The 18,933-nt window shown below is 43.0% G+C and overlaps 1 protein-coding gene and 1 long non-coding RNA gene across 4 annotated transcripts in view; one reads left to right on the top strand and one right to left on the bottom strand.

The window, feature by feature from the left end:
- LOC139752793 (uncharacterized) overlaps positions 1-8,139 on the top strand; it is a 361,216-nt gene extending 353,077 nt beyond the window's left edge. For all 3 annotated transcript variants that reach the window (XM_071668710.1, XM_071668707.1, XM_071668709.1), the window contains one exon: positions 6,172-8,139. In XM_071668710.1, coding sequence (XP_071524811.1) covers positions 6,208-7,323 — 1,116 coding nt within the window. In that variant the 5' untranslated portion in view covers positions 6,172-6,207 and the 3' untranslated portion in view covers positions 7,324-8,139. The remainder of the gene's footprint in view (positions 1-6,171) is intronic.
- A 3,994-nt stretch (positions 8,140-12,133) lies between these two features.
- LOC139752794 (uncharacterized) overlaps positions 12,134-18,933 on the bottom strand; it is a 246,247-nt gene continuing 239,447 nt past the window's right edge. The window contains exon 3 of the long non-coding RNA XR_011713588.1: positions 12,134-16,723. This is a non-coding gene — a long non-coding RNA (uncharacterized lncRNA). The remainder of the gene's footprint in view (positions 16,724-18,933) is intronic.

Here is an 18,933-nt window from a genome sequence, read left to right as displayed (position 1 = left end):
TTTCTTCGTTTTTATCTTGAAGGTTGAGATGGCTGTCATTATCCGCAAAGGTCCGGCTCTAGTGTCCATGTAAGTAGGATCGATTAAGGATGGGGGATGAGAGAGGGGAAGTTGCTTTTGCTTTGGCTTGTGCTGTGTGACAGGAGGAGGGAGGAGGTGGTGTAAGCAGGTACCGCTCTGGAGCCAGTAAGGTGATACTCCCACCAGACACCCCAGACGGCCTGGGTTCTCCTACTTCACCTCCTTCTCTCACTGACTCCCTCACTCACTATCTCATTCACTCCCTTCCTCCCTTCCTTTACACTAACTCCTTCACTGACTCACTCACTCCCTTCCATCCTTCCTGTACACTCACTCATTCACTCGCTTCCCCTCTTCCTTAACAGTAATTCCTTCATTCACAGTCTCATTCACTCCCTGCCTTTACACTGTCTACTTTGCGGACTGACTCATTCACTCCCTTGTTTGTAACTCACTATTCACTACTTCATTCACTTCCTTCTTCCTATCCTTTATGCTAACTCCCTCACTGACTGTCTCATTCACTTCCTCCTCCTGATACACTAACTCCTTCATTCACTCCCTCATTCACTCCCGCTTCCCCCTTCCTTTGTACCAACTTCCCTCACTTTCTCATTCACCCCCTTCCCTCTTTCCTTCCTTACTACTCTTGGGCCTTATGGTGCTGCTTCCTTTTGTCTTTTCTTTTACTGTCATCATTTAATTTTATTCCATTCTCACATTTATCCTTTGTTGCCTCTTCTTCACAGTTAAAAGTGAATTGAAAAAGATTAAAGTTCATCATTAAAGAGCAGAACCAGACTGCGAAACGTTCCTTTAGTGAAAGTCAAAGTAAAAACATAAAACAAGACCAAAAGCCATTCAAAAGGTAAAACCACAAAAGACAAGAAAAAAAAATTCTCCCAGGGACCACCCCCTCCCTCTCTCTCCACCCATGGCCTTCAGGCTTAACGCACCAGCAAACCTTAACCACGCACTCACTCCTGTTATCAATATTTTGCATATAGATTGAAAATAGAAATATACCTTCACCCTCCCCTAGACAGAATGGCTAGAATTAAAGTGCGTTTGAAATCCATTTCGCTGCAACTCTTGCTAAAGCTTCATTGTCCGTGTGAGGGAGTTGGAACGAGGAATGCATTGGGATTTAGTCTTGCCAAGTGCATTTTCTGTAGCTTGTAGGAGCACATTGCCTTCATTGCTCAACCTCTGCTGAGGTGCAGCATCATCGGTGCCTTAATAACGCTTTGTACCGTCCATGACCACAACGGTACGATCCTTGAGGACAACGGTACATCCCATAGTTACGAAGAACTTGGGCTCAGACTGCCATACCCAAAGGTGTTAGCGTCGTGTACAAGGGTCGTGCTATCGTGCTTCAGGTTCTAGAACCGTTCAGTATGCATTCGCCCGTGCATCATACCGAGTCCCTCAAAAGTGCATTTGTGTCCAGTCACCAAAATTCTCGTGTATCCATGCCAGCGTTCAATGGAACCAGCCCCCTCCCTCCGCAAAATTTACTCAAGTTCTTTTTGCAGCGGCTATTTGGTTACATTGCCCATAACTGGCGTATGCGTGCGGCGCTTTTGGAGGAAAATGTATATCTGTACGACGAATGCAAGTGGAATGGAAGATCGGTTTAAAGTTGTGAATGTTCTTCGTGTAGTCGTCGTCACCTTGCAGCCCCAACTCCAGCCTGACTGCATTTGTTTAGTAGGATTTAGATCTGTATGTGTGTGTGCGTGTGTGTGTGTGTGTGTGTGTGGCAGTCATAGGAGCCCAGTGGATCCATTGAGACATTTGTATTTTGTGCAGTATCTTCTCACGCCCACATACCACCAGGAACCACACTGCCTGTGAGCTACCAAAGACGGCTGTGAGCCAACAGACACAGCTTGGAATCCTAAGAGGCTAAACCCAGCGGTCCAGCAGGTTCCTACAGACCTACGAGAGGCCGAGGGGGCTTACTGAAGGACGGCAGGAATCGGTATAGGTTGCTAATGAGTGTCAGAGCTCCTTAGGGTACCACTGATGGTCGCAGAAGACCACATAGGAACCATCTCGAGACTCCTACAGGGCTACCAGAGGCCGATCCGAACTATGAGAGGAGTACGAGACCTTCTGAAACTACCAGGAGGCCATCATTGTCTCACCAAGAAGACCACCACTGAGATACCAGTACCCCAGCGACGAGGAAGGGGGCCACAAGGAATGAAGAAGCTCACAGATGGCTGCCGTGATCTCGAAATGCCCAGAGGCCACCATACAGACTACTCGTGGATCTTACATTACCCACTAAAACTATAAGAGGGATACTAGAAGCCCTCTGGACTACCAACGGAAACTACCAGAGAGCGACCGGGTCCCCCAGAGACTCTCAGGACCCCCTGGAGACTCGGAGATTGTCAGGGGTCACCCCCCCCCCCCGGCCGCGGAACCCTAGAGACTACTAGGAACCCCCAGAGAGCTCGGGTTGGGGGTCGAGCAGTGTGCGTGGCAGTCAGCTGGTGGTTGCTCCGCCTTACTCAGGTTGCACCACGTGATATGTCGCGCTGGCCTCCACGTAGGCTGCCCGTGCTGGTGTGTGTGTGTTTCTCTCTCTCTCTTCTCTCTCTCTCTCTCTCTCTCTCTCTCTCTCTCTCTCTCTCTCTCTCTCTCTCTCTTCCCAGCATTTCGTGTTGTTTTTACTGTAGATGTTGAGTTCTTGTTGATTTGGCGGTGAGGGCTGCTGTGTTCCGGGTGTGTCACTGTATCTCCGGCCAAGCTCTTGTTGCTCAGTCCAAATAGGAAACTTTCATTTTAGATGTGTGATAGCACGAAAGGTTAATAACAGTATTTCAGTGACGAACTTGTTCAGTAACAAGAAAAAATCATTTGTAGAATGTCACAGAGACGAAAGAAGGAAGTGTGCGTGTGAATGACCAGCAACAGAATAGATTAGTATTACATTGTTCTCACAAGCACAGTATGCAATCGTAAGAACGTTAGAAGAAAAAAAAAAAAAGAATTAGGTAACGTTATAGCCTCCAGAAAATGTGTTTAGACAGACATTCATCTTAACCTTTTCAGGCGACATGGTTTCGATTGGAGCAAGCATTTGCCCTTGCTATGTCGACGGCCAGAGAAAGATTGACTGCGAGTTGATCTGTCTGACTCATACGAGTAGACGGATCAGGAGACCCCGAGAACGCATCTCACCTTGGCCAGAACAAATATCACGCATGGTATACTCGATCATGAACTCAGAACATGAGTCTCTCGCTAAGAACTGTGAATTAGCCCACCTCTTGTGCCTCGAAGGATGAAACTGATGATTATAACTTTATAAACAGGAGATGGAACCTGAAAAAAAAAAAAAAAATCCAGAAGAGAACTTGAACAAAATCCTAAGGACTTAAAGCAAAGTGAAGTCTGCCATCATAATATCATGCGAGAAGAAACGTATGTTTACGGTTGCGGTAAAAGGATCAGAGGACACTTTGATGATGTTGCTCAAGTTAGGCTGGACTGGTAGATACTCATGGGAGTTCGCCCCACCTGCTGACACCGAGCAGACAGAATGTAAGCTTTTATCAGTAGACTTACTCCCACGCCGTAGAGTATCATGTACTTGACATGTGAAATAAGTGACTGAAGAGACTGTTCCTGCCAAGAAATGTGTCAACGTGTCGTTCGTAACAATAGACACGTGAAAAGCATCTTTGTTGTAATTAGTTCACTTGTTGTATACGTTGTTATCCAGTGGGACCATAGTCGCTCAGCCTTAAAGAACCCTGCAATTACTGCGTAACTCGTCATTGAATTCATTCATTGTTGCGTATTCCTTAGACAGTCCTTGTACTCCGCTCACTTGTTACGTGAATTATAAAGAAACTGAGTCATTAAGGCCCAGTCTCTAGACCTTTTAAAGTGCACTTTGCATCCTCGTTTGCGTCACCTCCCACAGGGTTAGATGGAGTGAGCGATAGATTCACTGTTGCACTTGCGAGATGATTTGAAAATGACTTGTTAAACTCTCATTATTGGTTGCCTGTTTTTCCTACGAACTTGATTCGAACTGCGAATGATTGTTGGAGGAAAGAATGAAAGGACATTTCAAAGTATGCTATCCATTTATGTAAGAAAATACTGAAAAAAAGAAATGTATGGTCAAAAAACATATTTGGAAAGTATTCTTGGGTGACACTAAAGTAGAAGACCGCACTTACGGCACTGTATTAAGGGTTTTAATGTGGTTACTAACATGAAGCTACCGTTAAGATTGGTAGGTCTACCATCCACACCCACATTATGTCTGGCATACTTGCTCCACTCAGGATAGTTTGGGAATACCGATCCACTCCTAATAATACGTTGCGCATACTTGCTCAGTTCTGAAGATAGTTTGGGAGCATCCTTATTAAACTGATCCCATAGTTCAAATCCTTACAGACCAAGGCACTTGCACCGTGAGCCGAGTGTCCAAGGTAACTGAATATTCTCATGGTCACGTTCGTCAAAAACTCGTGTAAGTCTTGGATAGAACCTTGGAGTGTTGGTTGGAGACTGGGTTGTCATAGTTCCTCAAGAACGTTGTCACATACTGCCAGCATACGTGCAGTTCTTAATGTTTCATTTTGCTTTTCTTTTTTTTTTTTTTTTCCTTTTTTTGTCTTATCACACATATTACATTTCCTTTGAGATTTCGTAGTGAGAGAGAGAAAAAATGGATATGTGGACAGTGGCCTGATGCACTGCCGTGGCCATATAGTTGTCGACCATGCCTTTACCTCTTCTACTGATCCTAAGAGGAACCAACTCCTCGTGCCGTTAACGCCACCGCAACCCCTGCGCCTCGCCCACTCCATCCATCACTGCCACAGCTCAGGCACAGCCCTCTCTTCCTGATCCACTGCCTCCACCACCGCCGCTGGTAGGAGTCTCCCTCCTTTCTCCAGTAGAGTCATGCACCTCTTCACCCGTGCACCATCACGTTCGCAGACCTTAAAATCTCTGCTAGTAGTTCCACCTCAATCCGTTTTCTTCTGCCGTACCTGTATGGGTTATTGATATCGCCCTTTTTCTCGTGTTGTTGATACCCTCTCGAGTTTCACCACCATCTACGTGTGTCGTCGAGATGTGACCATTAACGTCACGCGCTCCTCATCTCTCTGGAGTACCTGCCGCTACAGGCCGTTGCTAATGTAAGCTTCCAGTTCCCTTAGCCACCATCCACTATAACGGTTAACACCCATCAACTCCTCCCAAGCCACTACAACTAACGCCATCAAATCCATGACTCACAACCACTAACACCATGGTTTCCTGACCCATCATGGCTAACATTACTATCCCCTAACCTACCTCTCTAACACCAGGATTCCCAAACCTATCGTTTCGAACATCGCCTTGATCCGACCCATCACCATTATCACAAACACCCGTAGACTTCTTCTCTTCTAGGCCCCCCACATTATCGGTCTAGTGCCTCCTCCTCCTCCTCCTCTTCCCGCCGCCATCGCTGATACCATCCCTCGACCCACGGCCACCGCAACACACCTTCCTCCTCCTCCCCTGGCTCTCTCGTGTGTTTACAGAGTAGGATCCCATAATCCCTGGGAGTGGTGGAGGCTGGGATGTGGAGGCCGAGTTGTGGCTTAGCCGGCTCTCATCCTGGTCTTCCCTCTCTCTCTCTCTCTCTCTCTCTCTCTCTCTCCTCCTACTTCCCCTTCTCCTTCCTTATGCATTTTCTATTTCTTTTATGCCCACGTTCCATGCTCTGTATTGATCTCTGTCATGACTCATGTTTGCTCTTTTTAGACAGGGTGTGGTACCTCATTGTGGTTTTTGCATTTGGGGTCAAAGCCATGTAGCGTGGCTGTGAAGCGAGTGTTCCGTTACCTGTCTTGGGTTGGATGGGTTTTGGGGGGATGGAGAAACTACATCGTGCATAAAGTTAGATATATTCTGCATTATATATATATATATATATATATATATATATATATATATATATATATATATATATATATATATAGATAGATAGATAGATAGGATAGATAGATATAGTTTAGTAATGATAATTTGGTGTCTTGTGTTACTGTAATATTTGCATTATCTTACAAGATTCATGTGAGTAGTGAGATTAACGTTGCTCTTCCTTCTTTCCAGACGAAGAAGCACAACCCAAACCATGTGAAGCGGCCGATGAACGCCTTCATGGTTTGGTCGCAGATGGAACGCCGCGAGATCGTCAAGTTTGCCCCTGATATGCACAACGCTGAGATCTCCAAGCAGCTGGGAAAGCGATGGAAGAACCTGACAGAAAACCAGCGGCAGCCGTATATCCAGGAGGCGGAGCGACTGCGTCTGCTGCATATGCAAGAATATCCGGACTATAAATACCGGCCCCGCAAGAAGACAAAGTCCAGTAATGCAGGGAAGACAGTGGAGAAGGGGCGAGTTTCCAAGGCCAAGGATAAGAACAGCACCAACAGTAATGCCATTAAGGGTGTCAAATTGACAGCAGACCCCTCAAGGGCTCAGCTTACCACCGGCATCTCAACAATCAACCACAACAAGCTCAAACTCAAGCTCAAAATCGACAAAAAGTTCAAGGACTCTATCCGGAACACTATGTACGTGCCCATCGCGCAGTGCACCTCGCCAGCCGAAGTCCCCGCCACACCACACGAGATGCCGGCCTCCCCTGAGAGTGCCTCTCTCTACGACAACCACGTAACCACCACTACCACGTCCTCAAGCCGGAGTAGTAGCCGTGCCGCTTCCACCAGCCCTTCTCCAGGCAAGGAACCCCTCCTTTATGGCCTTTACACCATTGAAAGCGCCCCTGGCCTTACCTCACTCCGACCAGAAAATGTTGTGTCATCCACCACCATCTCTTCCACTGATGACGAGAGTGTCAAAAACGAGGATGAGGATGATGAGAAGGAGGATCTCCTGATGTATAACCGGAAACGTCATGCGGTGCGTGACGAAGTGTTTGCGCCTCGACCTTCTCCTCCCACCTCCCTATCGGGATTTCGTGCTGCCGATCCCCCGCCTATCAAGATGGAGCCTCTGGATATCAAGCAGGAACCTCCACCGGAGTCAACGCTGGCCGATCTCGACTCTCTGACGGACTTGCTTCAGATACCCTCCGACTTCAAGGTGGAAGTTGACGAAATTAACTCTGATCTCGACTTCGACGCGGTCTCCACATCATCAGGATCTCATTTCGAGTTCTCCGACGTCTCGGACATGCTGAGTGATATTGGCGTTAGCAATGATTGTTGGGTTGATATCGGCATCATCAACTGTTGAACTGAAAGAGACTTATGGTAGCTGGAGATTGGGCTGAGTCCTTGATAGCTACCGACTGGGGCAAGACTGCACACACGCTGCTGAATAGGCTGAGCCCCTGGAAGTGATTTCCGGGCAGCTGGGTTCCCAAGTAGCTGTGACCCTCCCCCAACCCCTTTGGTGTTTTGCTAGTGCAGGAGTCAACACTTAACATTACTCTGAAGTTGGCGACGAATGTGGTGTTGAGTGAAGCAACGCGTGTGCTAGAGTAGTGATGTCCGTCATGATTCGCTGTGTCATTCTTTATGTTATACATATATTACTCATAGGAATCATGATATATATGATGGATTGACTTCACCGTATTTGAGTTTTAGTCATAACAAAGAACTATATAAACTAATGCCACAATAGTGTTGCAAGTGCCAGTTTCGCAGGTGATTAGGTAATGAAGACAGACATTGAGCTCTTCACCTGTGCAACACCCCGCTCCCAGAGGACATTAAGTGCATTTCCTTGTATGAGCTGTTCTGTTAAGCTGTCATCCCATCACCATAGTGACTGTAAAACATCATTTCGTGTCACCATTTTTTACCATAACACTTGGAGCATTTTCCTAAAGCCAAAACCCATGAACCTCGATAGCCAACTACCCATAGCAAAAAGAACAATGGAACAGGAGGCGGTGCCAGTACCATTGCCATTAATTGAGTTAGAGATGCTGAAGAAGGATGGTTTCCTGTGTGAAAATGCGTTTCCCAAAGAAAACTATGAAATACCTTTGTGCATTTAGTGGTCTTCAATGATCATCCTGTCAGTAAAAGTGTATATTTGAAATGATTTTTAATTGTTATTTTTTATTTTTTTACTCAAGTAGTGACAGTGGGATTGTCGACCATCAACAGTGTTTCAAATCCCCCGTTATATTGCTTGGGCAAGTCCAGCCATAACAAATAAGGGTGAAAAAAAAAAATGTAAACGCCATTTTAGAGCCTTAGTGTAATGCTCCTTAAGTCCACAATGAATGAAATAATTACCTCTGAAGAATTAGGTCCACAACCCCCACCCCCTGTCTCTAGTCTGTATGTTCAGGTTATCTCAAAAAACGTATGTTAATTGATCGACAACGTTTTCCACAACGCATCGCAATGGGCATTTAGTCTGAAACGTTTGTACACAATTCATGCAGTACACATCTCAAGGGCCTGGGCAAGAAAGAGCTGTTGTTTACATTAGCGTGTAAGTCCAAACGGCAGTGGAAGCTGTAGGTGGCTCCTTCTAACTTATTCAGATTATCCGTTTTGACTGTGGATCCCTCAGACGGGTGAGCAGTTGCTGTCATGCTCTGTCAGTCACGTGGCCAGGCTTGGAGAGTCACAGTAACTAGAGGCTGATTGCAAGCTTCGAGATTCATTTTTTGCAAGAATCGGTCAATGGCAAAACGGATCAGGTTGTTAAATTGAGGTTCCTATGGCACTGTCATCGTCCCAGCGCTCTCCAAAACAGGTTCCACCCACTAAACCACCCGGTTTCATATATATCTATATAAACATATATATGAATATATATAGTAAAGGAATTTTGTACTAGTATTAATGCAAAGATCCGCGCTGTAAGGCGCGAAGCATGGAAGGGGACACTAAAACTGGGTCGTTCTCTGCGATTGGTTAGCAAGAGTGAGCGCATCGGCCGGGTACTTCATTCATTGGTCGGGTTGTTGGCCAATCAGAGAGTGTCAGACGGGACCAAGTGCGGGTAGACGCCTTCCATCGCCTCGGGCCTCGGCGTTCGGGTCACCATAGACTGCCGATCGTCGGATACACACATTACATTACACATATACCCTCTGTCTTTCCTAAGTAAGTAAATGAAAAATCAGCAGGTACGGCGCATCACCATTATCCACGTGATTGGGATTATTAGCAAGTCTCGAGAGAGAACTTCCTTAAGGTGCAGTTTCGCCGCGTTGATATTTTGGAAATTGCACCATAAATGACGTCACATTCTGGTAATCCCTCTCACGCAAATCTCAGCGTTATCTCACTCATGTCTCTTAGTGTCATAGGGCAAAATTCTTAATACTGTGTTAGTTAAGCTCTGAAAATGGCTTGGTGTTTTCACGTCAAAAGCTGGCTGTATAAGTAATATATATATATATATATATATATATATATATATATATATATATATATATTGCGTATGCCACATATGTGATTTTCTAATTGAACATTCACAGTTTTTGACCCCTGAGAGCCACTCATGTGCTTTTGTAACTTTATTTCTCTCTATCTGACCTACTCAGTGCTGTGTGGTAACACCTCAAGCTGTTGTTACAAAAACTGACAAGTTTTGCATGAAGAAAAGCCTCCCAGTGTCCCCAATAGTGATTATATCATTCGCTTGCTCCCATTCCCCTTAACCCTGTCTATCCTTGTAACTGTTCATAATTGTGTTTTATAAGCCATAAACTGGTGGTTGATTTGATGGATGTATTTAAAGTTTGGATATATCTTGTGTGAAATAGACGGGAATGTTGTGTGTGGATAATAATATATGTATCGGTACTTGATGGAGGGTCGTGATTGTATTTGTAACATGTTCCTTTGACTGGATGATTGTTGAATATTTTGTACTAAAGGAATGAGTTTTGTGATATACCAGGATCCTCCATCGGTTTCTAGACACCCATATATATAAAGGTTCTGGATGCCGTTTTTGAGAGTTAATAGGTACCGGTACCACAGAATAATTCTTAAGGCCATTAAGATTTCTAGACAGCATCTAGCCATTTCTAGAAATCTGTGGAATTTAGATGCTATTCAATGGTTATTGATGCCACTTAAGAGTTATGTGAATTAGAGCAATAAGGAGTATTTTGTAGGTGTTTTACAATATATTCCTTTGGCTATATAATGTTTATAAATTATTTGAGTGATTAGAACCAGAGAACAAATTCCAGTATAGCCACGTTGTATTCTAAGGCTCATTTTTGTTTGATACACTTTGGCACGATTGTATACATGTTAGTCTCTGGAGTGGATCTCCTCGTTATTCAGCCCATCTTAGCCGATCAGATGAAGTGGGTTTTCGTCTAGCTTGTTAGGTTGGATCTGGAAAAATAAAACCTGGATATTACGCGATGATGCAGAGTTGCAACTACTTCAGTTTGTCCATTTGTTTAGCAGTTATGAACTCTACCAGCTGCGTTACTTCCTCATAGCAGTTAATAGGATCTCCTAGCTGTTATTGGAATTCCTAGCTGTCATTGGGATCCTGTAACTACTAAGAGCTCCAAGCAGGTACTGGAACCGCCTGTCTGCGGCAAGATGCTCTTTTCAGATGCTGGAACACTTGTCTTTTGCAAGGAGCTCCTAGCAGTTACTGGAAACAATTTTATATGTTGCTAGGTGCTCCTGACAGGTATTAGAGCCATTTCTTTGTTATCAGGAGCTTCTAGCAATTACTGTAACTTTGTCAAGGCCTAGAAGTCACTGGAACCGTTTGTATGTAACCAGAAGCTTGTAGCAGTTGCCTGGAACCATCTGTTTTGTCAGGAGCTTCTAACAGCAACTGGAATTCTTTGTTGTTAGAAGCTTCAAGCAGACACTAAAGTAAATTGTTTACCACAAGAAACTGTTAGTAGCTACTGGAACCATTTGTATGTTACTGGGAGGTTCTGGCAGTCACATGAGTTATGTGTGTTACTAGGAGCTTTTAGCAGAGTTACTGGAACCACTTGACTGTCCTTGGGAGTTTTTGGCAGTCACTAGAGTTACGCGACTGCCCCTGGAGCCTCCAGCAGTTATTGGAACCACTGGACTGTCTAAAGGAGCTTCCAATAGTTACTGGAACCATATGACTGCCCCTGGGAGCTTCCAGCAGTCACTGGAACCACTTGATTGTTTCTGGAAGGCTTTAGCTGTCATTGGAACCATTTGACTGTCCGTGGGAGCTTTTAGCAGTTACTTGAACCACTTTCATCTTCTCAGGAGCTTCTGGCACTTACTGGAACTTTTTGGTCAGTATCTTCTAGCAGTTCCTGGATTTTTCTGTTTATCTAACTAGGAGCTCCTAGCAGTTAGGACCCGTAGCAAACTAGCCGGCAACGTCGCCGCGTCTTCCTGAAAGAGTACAATGAATGTGACCTTCAGGACAGCTCGTGGATTCCGGGATGACTTTCCTCACACTGGCGACCTCAGGATTGTACCTTTACTCATTTTCCTGTAACATTTTGAATTAGATTAGCATGAAATGTATTCAGTTAAAATTTGTTTGTTTTTTTGATGATAAAAAGAAAATTTGTGTTTCGAAAGACTTTTTGAGTTGTTAATGCTATTGGAAGATTTTCGTCTTTTGTTTACAGTTTTATTATCTTAATTCTGGGAAATCCACCCGGTGTCTGCGATCTGGTCGACTGGTCATCCTTTCCCCCTCCCCTCAACCAACCCCTTCCCTTCCTCCCAAGCACCAACACACACACACACACACACACACACACACACACACACGCCTCCCATATCGCTGTTCACAATATTTACTTCAGTCATTCCAAATGTTTGTTTTTATTTCTACAATAATAACTTGTATAACTGTCGTTTGATTTCGTATTACAATAGTTTCATGGAAAAATTTGGGTAACATTATCAATGACGCGATTTTTTTTTCTTTTTTTTTTTCATGTACGGCTTGCCAGCCTGATAACTGCTTTTGTTGAGGATAATTTACTCTCAAGAAAAAAAAAAAAGAAATTAGGACCGTTTATTTCATTTATTTTTCCGTTGTTGAATCTTGCCAGTAAGGACAACCAGTTTACTTATCAAAAGAATACAAATTTAGTTTTTTTTTTTTTTTTTAACGCACGGTTCAAATTGATAATTACGCCAGCAAGGATGGTTAGTGTGCTTTTAAAGAATTTAAAAGTTTTCGAACGGAAGACTCTCGGTCTGAAAAAAAAAAATCAAAACCAAAAAAAAGGCAAGAAAAGTGTTGAGGATTTCCTCTGCGTCTTTTGTTTTCCATTAATGATTAATAATATAAGGATATATTACTTTCGTTAACTTGGAATCATTATATACTACTAAAAGTTAGGAAAGACAAAAGGAAGTGCGAAGAATTAGTTTCCTTATTTACGTTGGGCTTATTCTCTCTATATTTCACACGAAATGTAAGTTTCAAAAGGCCCGTCGTCCGGTCGAACTGAGCTGTCACCATTGTGCACAAAAAAAAAAAAAAATATATATACGTGACTCTGCAATAAGCTGTGGCTGAGAGGGCCAGTCTCCTCCTACTGTCACTAGTGTGGTAGGAGATCTGCCCCTCAAGAGTCATGGCTTCTGTGATGATCAACTGCTTGAGTCACAACGTCTTGATCAACTGCCCCACCACCACCCACCCACCCACCCACCCACCTCCCCTCTCCCAATCCCCCCCCCCCAACCCCCTCCTATCACGATTAATAAAGTCGTGTGCATTGTTTCTTATTGTTGACATGCACCCGGTCACAAAACTTTTTTTTCTTTTTGTAATAATCACCTGATTTTTTTTTCATCTATATATATATATATTGTCACACCCCCCTCCTCCTCATATAATGCATTTTGTTTCCCCCCCCCTTTTTTTTTTTTTTACATATATATCTTTTAGATTTTTTTTTTCTCCTCTTCATTGGTTGTATAAAGAAAAGAAAAACTCCACTTCTTCCATTACATCATCACCACATACCGCGAGATCTTAACCTTCCAACTCTTGTCTGAATTACGAGAGGGGAAAAAATCTACGAGTAAAATACGAGTCGGAAAAGAGGGGAGGGGGAATCTTGCAGGGGTTAGGTTCGAGGTTCTAACGTCAATTCCACGACACCTGCAAACTTGCTAGCAGGTTTGTCATAGTGTCTTAAGGTTGACGTCAGATGTAGATGATCTGCCGTTGTGGTCTCCCTCCTCGAGAAACAGACGCATTTGTTTTTTTTTTTTTTTTCAGCCTTGCAGTTGGACGTCACGCGAACATTTAGAGCGTTTGCAAACCTGCTAAACAACCGTCATAGTAACTCTCTCTCTCTTTGTCTCATGTCTCTCGCTCTCATTTTTTCTTCCCTCCTCCCCCCCTACTCTTCCTCTCAGTTCAAAAAAAAAGGAAAAAAGAAATAGGGAAGCCTGTTCTCTAAAGCAGAGGCAGTCATCTAGTCCACAAACACACCGCTAATTCATCTGGGTTTGCGAACAGGCTCTTGAAGAACGTTTGTAAACAGCTGTAAATGTTAGCGCGACGGGGGAAATGCGTCCGTCCGTTCTCTTGTTCCTTTACTCGAGTGGTTTTTACTCTGCCGTCGTCCAGACGAATCGTGAACAACAACAACATGATGTGTGACTTATGGTTTTCGGTGTTGTAGAATTTATCCATTTTCGTACACATGTTTTTCTGTTTATATATTATTTTCTCCTTAATATGGCAGATGCAACTTTTGTTTTATATATATATATATATATATATATATATATATATATATATATATATATATATATAATTATAGGGAAATTTTGTTTGCATCTCTTTAATCTAACGAAGTGTATTATATTGGGATTATGTTATGCCACAGCTTTTATGTATTTCATTTGATATTTTGATGTAGAAACGTACCAGAACAACACCCAATCCTGTATTTCTCCATCGTGTCCAGCCCACTCTGGAAATTTTCATTGTGATTTAAAAGCACTTGGGAAAAAAAAAATTAAAAAAGCCTTAGACATTAATTCAAGGCAGCTACCTAGTCAAGACGATCACTTAGAGCCGAAGGTCACAAGCGTTCCGCCAGTGTGGTGACTTTGACTAGCTCCCCCTTCCTGCAAATAAGACTTTCCGTGCTTACATTGGAAGGCTTATTGATCATGTTTGTTGGTTATTATAACTGGTGTAATTTAACGAGAGAAAAAATAATTGATGGACGACAACCTTGGGGTTGAAAGAAGGAGGCTTTGCTGGTCAGTACATCACCTTGGGGTACCGCTTGTGGACACGGCTCTCAAGTTTGCCTCTTTATCTTTCCTCTGTACATAGTGTTAAAGGACTTTTTCCTATTATTATTATTATTATTATTATTATTATTATTATTATTAATTATTCTTATGATTTTCCATTTTCAATGTTTTGGTGGTTGTATATAAATCTGTAGCGGGTCTTCATCCTCTCCCTCTTAATGATGTAATAAAGACCCTCTATTTGTATAGTACTCTTGTGCACCACCTTAAACCTAGTGTACAGGACAGAATATGTAAATATGAATTATTATGTGAATAAGATTGACAACTGCGTTAATTTGTATATTGACTGTTTTTTCGCCATTTCTCACATCACATCACTGTTAACCAAGAAAGGGGAAAAAAATAATAAATCGAGCGAGTGATGACATTCTGTGTGTGTGATATACTCGCCAAATACAACAAACGAACGATTACATGAACGAAAAAAAAATAAAAAAATAATACAATATTTGCCAATTGTAAGTCAGCAGAAATATACTGTTACAGACCCCAGACAAGACGGTCTTGTACACGCTGAGGAACCGAGGTAGTTTTTCAATTGTACAAAGTGTATTTTTATTAGCAACTTATCCCATGAAATACAAAGTGTTTGATATAAAAAAGATTTGTGTTTTATGATCCTTCAATTCCTTTTTTATTTCGCAATGTATGATGAAACAGTGGCTGGACTTATATTACTATCCGTCGAAAGGATAAACTATTGTTTTATTTGTATATACTGGCAGCCACATGGAAAATCTAGGTATTTATGGAACATATAAGGTGCGTGACCTGATAAGGTGAAGGCCATGCAAAGTTCAGGTAAGAAATGTGACCTTATAAAGCAAGGGTAAAGTTATGGAATACGTTTTGTCAATTCTTTTTATCATAGTTATGAGTCCATCTAATTTATACATGCCAAGATTGCTATCTGAGAACACATACCCGACCTGTGCCACTAATGGCACACCAGGAACACATAACCCAACCTATGGTAATAATGGTATCCCGAGAACACCCACTAGACACAGACACCTCACATCACACATACAGACTCTCCCCAGCGAAGGAGCCATACATGCAGTAAAAGCGTGTATGGTCATGGAATTACCTTGCACCTCTGGGGAACGTGCTCACGATTTATGGTGGGTGGCATAACCTGATAGGCTTTCTAGAGCTCAAGTAGCCAACAAACCTCACGTCCACTACGGCACTAAGTAGATGTTCAACACGCCAAGGGTTGAGCGAGTGTCTCTCAAACCAACTGGCGGCCAATTCATGACACCCTTTCGAAGTCCACCAGCGTCACAGGTCTTCTAAGAATGGCCTGTAATCTACAGTATTGTCTCTTAATCTGGGTAATATATCATCTGCAGGACACTACTTGTGCCAGTACAGCTTCCATTGCTTGTACTCAGACTGGACCTAAGGACATGGACGTAGCTGAAATTTCTAATGCTGTAGCAGCTGCAGCTGTAGGTGCAATAGGAGCTGAAGCTGATACAATAATGGCTGAGGCTGTCACTACTACAGCAGTTGAAACTGTCAATAATGCTTCAAACACGTCCAGAAGACATATGCCTAATTTTGAAATTCTTGAGCACGCAAGAAATTAATCAACAGGCAAAAGTGAAGCTGACTGTGGTACAATTTACCAACCCTGATAAAAACATGGGAACAGGACAATTAACATAGTATCATCGTAATAACTCAAATATACCAAAAGAATAGTCGTCCAAGTACATCTGACACTATTAAACACAGCTTGTATAATGACCAGACTAGCACGTGCAAGAACATCGTGAAGCGAGGTGGATGCACTTGAATACCACGCAAAGCACTCTGGCTGCAATGAAGTGTTATACAAATATTCTGGCTGCTTGAGCATCCTCACCCATACATTCCAGTTGCATGTGCAGTCTACTCCAGTCATTCTGGCTGCAAGGAAATTCTTAGCCATTGCATATGCTGCTGTCAGTCTTTTCCAAGCATTCTGAATCCACGTGCAGTCTTTAGGGGAAGCAATTTTGTTGCACACGTTGCCTTACTTCGAAATTCTGGCTGCTGTCTTTCTCACACACATTCTAGCCGCACGAATACTCTTCTCCAAACACTCCCAGCTACACAAGAAGAATAGTTTCCCAATCTAAGAGACGAGAAACCAGACAAGTGCCATAAAACCTATGGGATGTGTGTGTTGTCCAACAGCCGGGCTGATCAGCCGTCGGCGAAGACGACCTAGCTGATCAACAGACTGCTGGTTGAGTTTGAGTCCACAGATGTACCTCCACGGGCAGGAAGTCTCTGGTGCAGAGGTGGCCGAGCTGTCCTTTCCTGGACGTCCTGTCGCTTACATGAAACATCATCTCCAGCAGCCCATATAGCGACCAATGGTTGCAAAGAACCTGTAAGACGAATATAGAACCAGAAGGTAATTCCACAATCCTTTTAGATCATTAAAGAGGATTGTACGATTCCACAGAACTTCTAGAAAAATTAAAGAAAGGTGAATATTTATACACAAGTTGTAAAATGACCTGGCACATGTATATTGCACAAAACTCATGCTAATGCTTTACAATTTCATGATAATTAAGACGAATCCATAATTTCACAGAGCTAGTGTAGTGATTAAAAACATGTATAATCCCCCAAGCCTAAAGAAACAATAAAAAAGTATAGTTCCACAAACATACAACCAGACGGTTAATGACAAGTGAATAATTCCATAGAACTGGTTATTTTATCAAGGGCAGATTCATAACTCTAGTCTTCGCTCAAATTCCATGGAACTTTAATAATAGTCATGAGGTGTATAACTCCACGCAACCAGTCAAACTGACAGGCATATATGAATCCACAAAACTTGTTGAGTAAATGATGTAATATTTACGATTCTATAGAATTTGTAGAATAAATAGTAGAACCCGTACCTTAAACATAATACAGATTAATTCAGACTCGGAATATGGACCGATGTCATCAGCATTAGCTGACGGTATACACCACACAAAAGTACTTCCTCACACACAATAGCCGTAGCCTGTCAATAACGAGGAGCTCCGAGTGCATCAGAGGGTGAATCTGTTTGAAATCCCACGAGAGATCATGATTGTTGGATATCAAATTAACCCTATGAACAGGAGGGTACAGCCCTCGGAGTACAAAGGTGCAGCCCTTGAGTATGAGATCGTAACCCTTACCCTTAAGGTACCCTCGAGTATAACAGCCTTTGACCGTCGGGTTTGACAGCCTTTAAACACCTTACGTTTAAGGGATAGGTGACATGCGTGTCATACCATCATTCTCAAGGCTCATACCTTCCTCCTGCTCACGAGGTTTGATCAACTGCTGGACAGAGGCTTTTGCCGCGGCTGCCTGTGCCTCACACAGGTTACGCCTCTCATTCAGTTGACAGTCATTCACAAAGATGAACGATAAGAGTTATAAAGAAGAAAATAGTACAGAGATATGAGTTCATAATAGCCTACCAGAAGAGAATAGGAACATGTGAATACGCGAGAGGTCAGCAATATAAAACTTTTTCTACAACCTTTGGTTGTAAAATAGTGAATAGAAAGGTACAATAAACTATATAGTAAAATGAAGATATTCTACATGCATATGACGCCCCTCTGGAAAAAAAAAATATACGTATAATTGTTTGGTCTGTAACTGGGCCACAGTTTTATGTGAACGTTTCACATGTTTTCAGGACCCGTTGCAAGGGAGTTCCTTGTTTCAACTGTACTTCTTGTACCAGTGGGAGTGAAGAGCTGAAGGTATTGAATATATCAGTGACTAAGTTTACGAATTTGGCTGACTGGCTGCTGGATAATGATAACCGTCCATCAACCTAAAGACAGACAACAGCTACGACGTAATGAATGGAAAAATAATCAATGTAAGCTGCGGTAGGGTGAGGGAGGGTGCGGGTGCCGTGTGTGTTACCATGGTGGAGGTATATAAGTGTAAGAGAGATGTGAGGGGACTGTACGCAGAAGCTGCGCTGGTGGATAAAGGAGTCAGTGAACCGTGTGGTGACGGTGATAACATACGGAGAAGTTCAAGTACGGTTGGTGCTAGTTATGTGAACGTACAGGTTGCCAATAACCAGTAAGAACCAAAACAGATTATACAAATGTGGAAAGGAAAAGGAAATTTCAAAGGCAGGATCAATGAAGAGAGTTCACTAGTGAAGCCAGCAATACTTGCTTCTATCAGTCAGTACTGAGGAACCTACTCAAGTGGAGGGAGAAACAAGACATTTAAAAGCATTAGAGTCAAGTAGGTGTTGTGGGTGGTGGTCTGTGAGGAGCCTGTGTGCTGGGCAGCTACGTGTGTCGGGCTTGGGAGTCAAACATATACACACACATACGGACGTGATGCTGTGGTGGATCGCGACACAACGAGAACTCTGTGCTTCTTATAAGAACTTCCCGACACGAGGAACCTTGTGAAGACCCACCTCGTGGATAGGATGCTTATTCATTACTTCCTCTGTCTAGGGTGGTTCTAGTCTCTGTCATTATAAAGTGTCTCAGCGTATCTTGATCAAAGAAACTCACTTGCGACGTTGATATAAGAAGTGCGTGTTTGCCAGGGCTGGCTACAC

This window comes from Panulirus ornatus, chromosome 13 (assembly GCF_036320965.1).
Source record: "Panulirus ornatus isolate Po-2019 chromosome 13, ASM3632096v1, whole genome shotgun sequence".
In the NCBI taxonomy this organism is placed as follows: domain Eukaryota; kingdom Metazoa; phylum Arthropoda; class Malacostraca; order Decapoda; family Palinuridae; genus Panulirus; species Panulirus ornatus.
The sequence above is the reverse complement of the archived record's forward strand: the minus strand, read 5'-3'. Positions and strand labels throughout refer to the sequence as shown.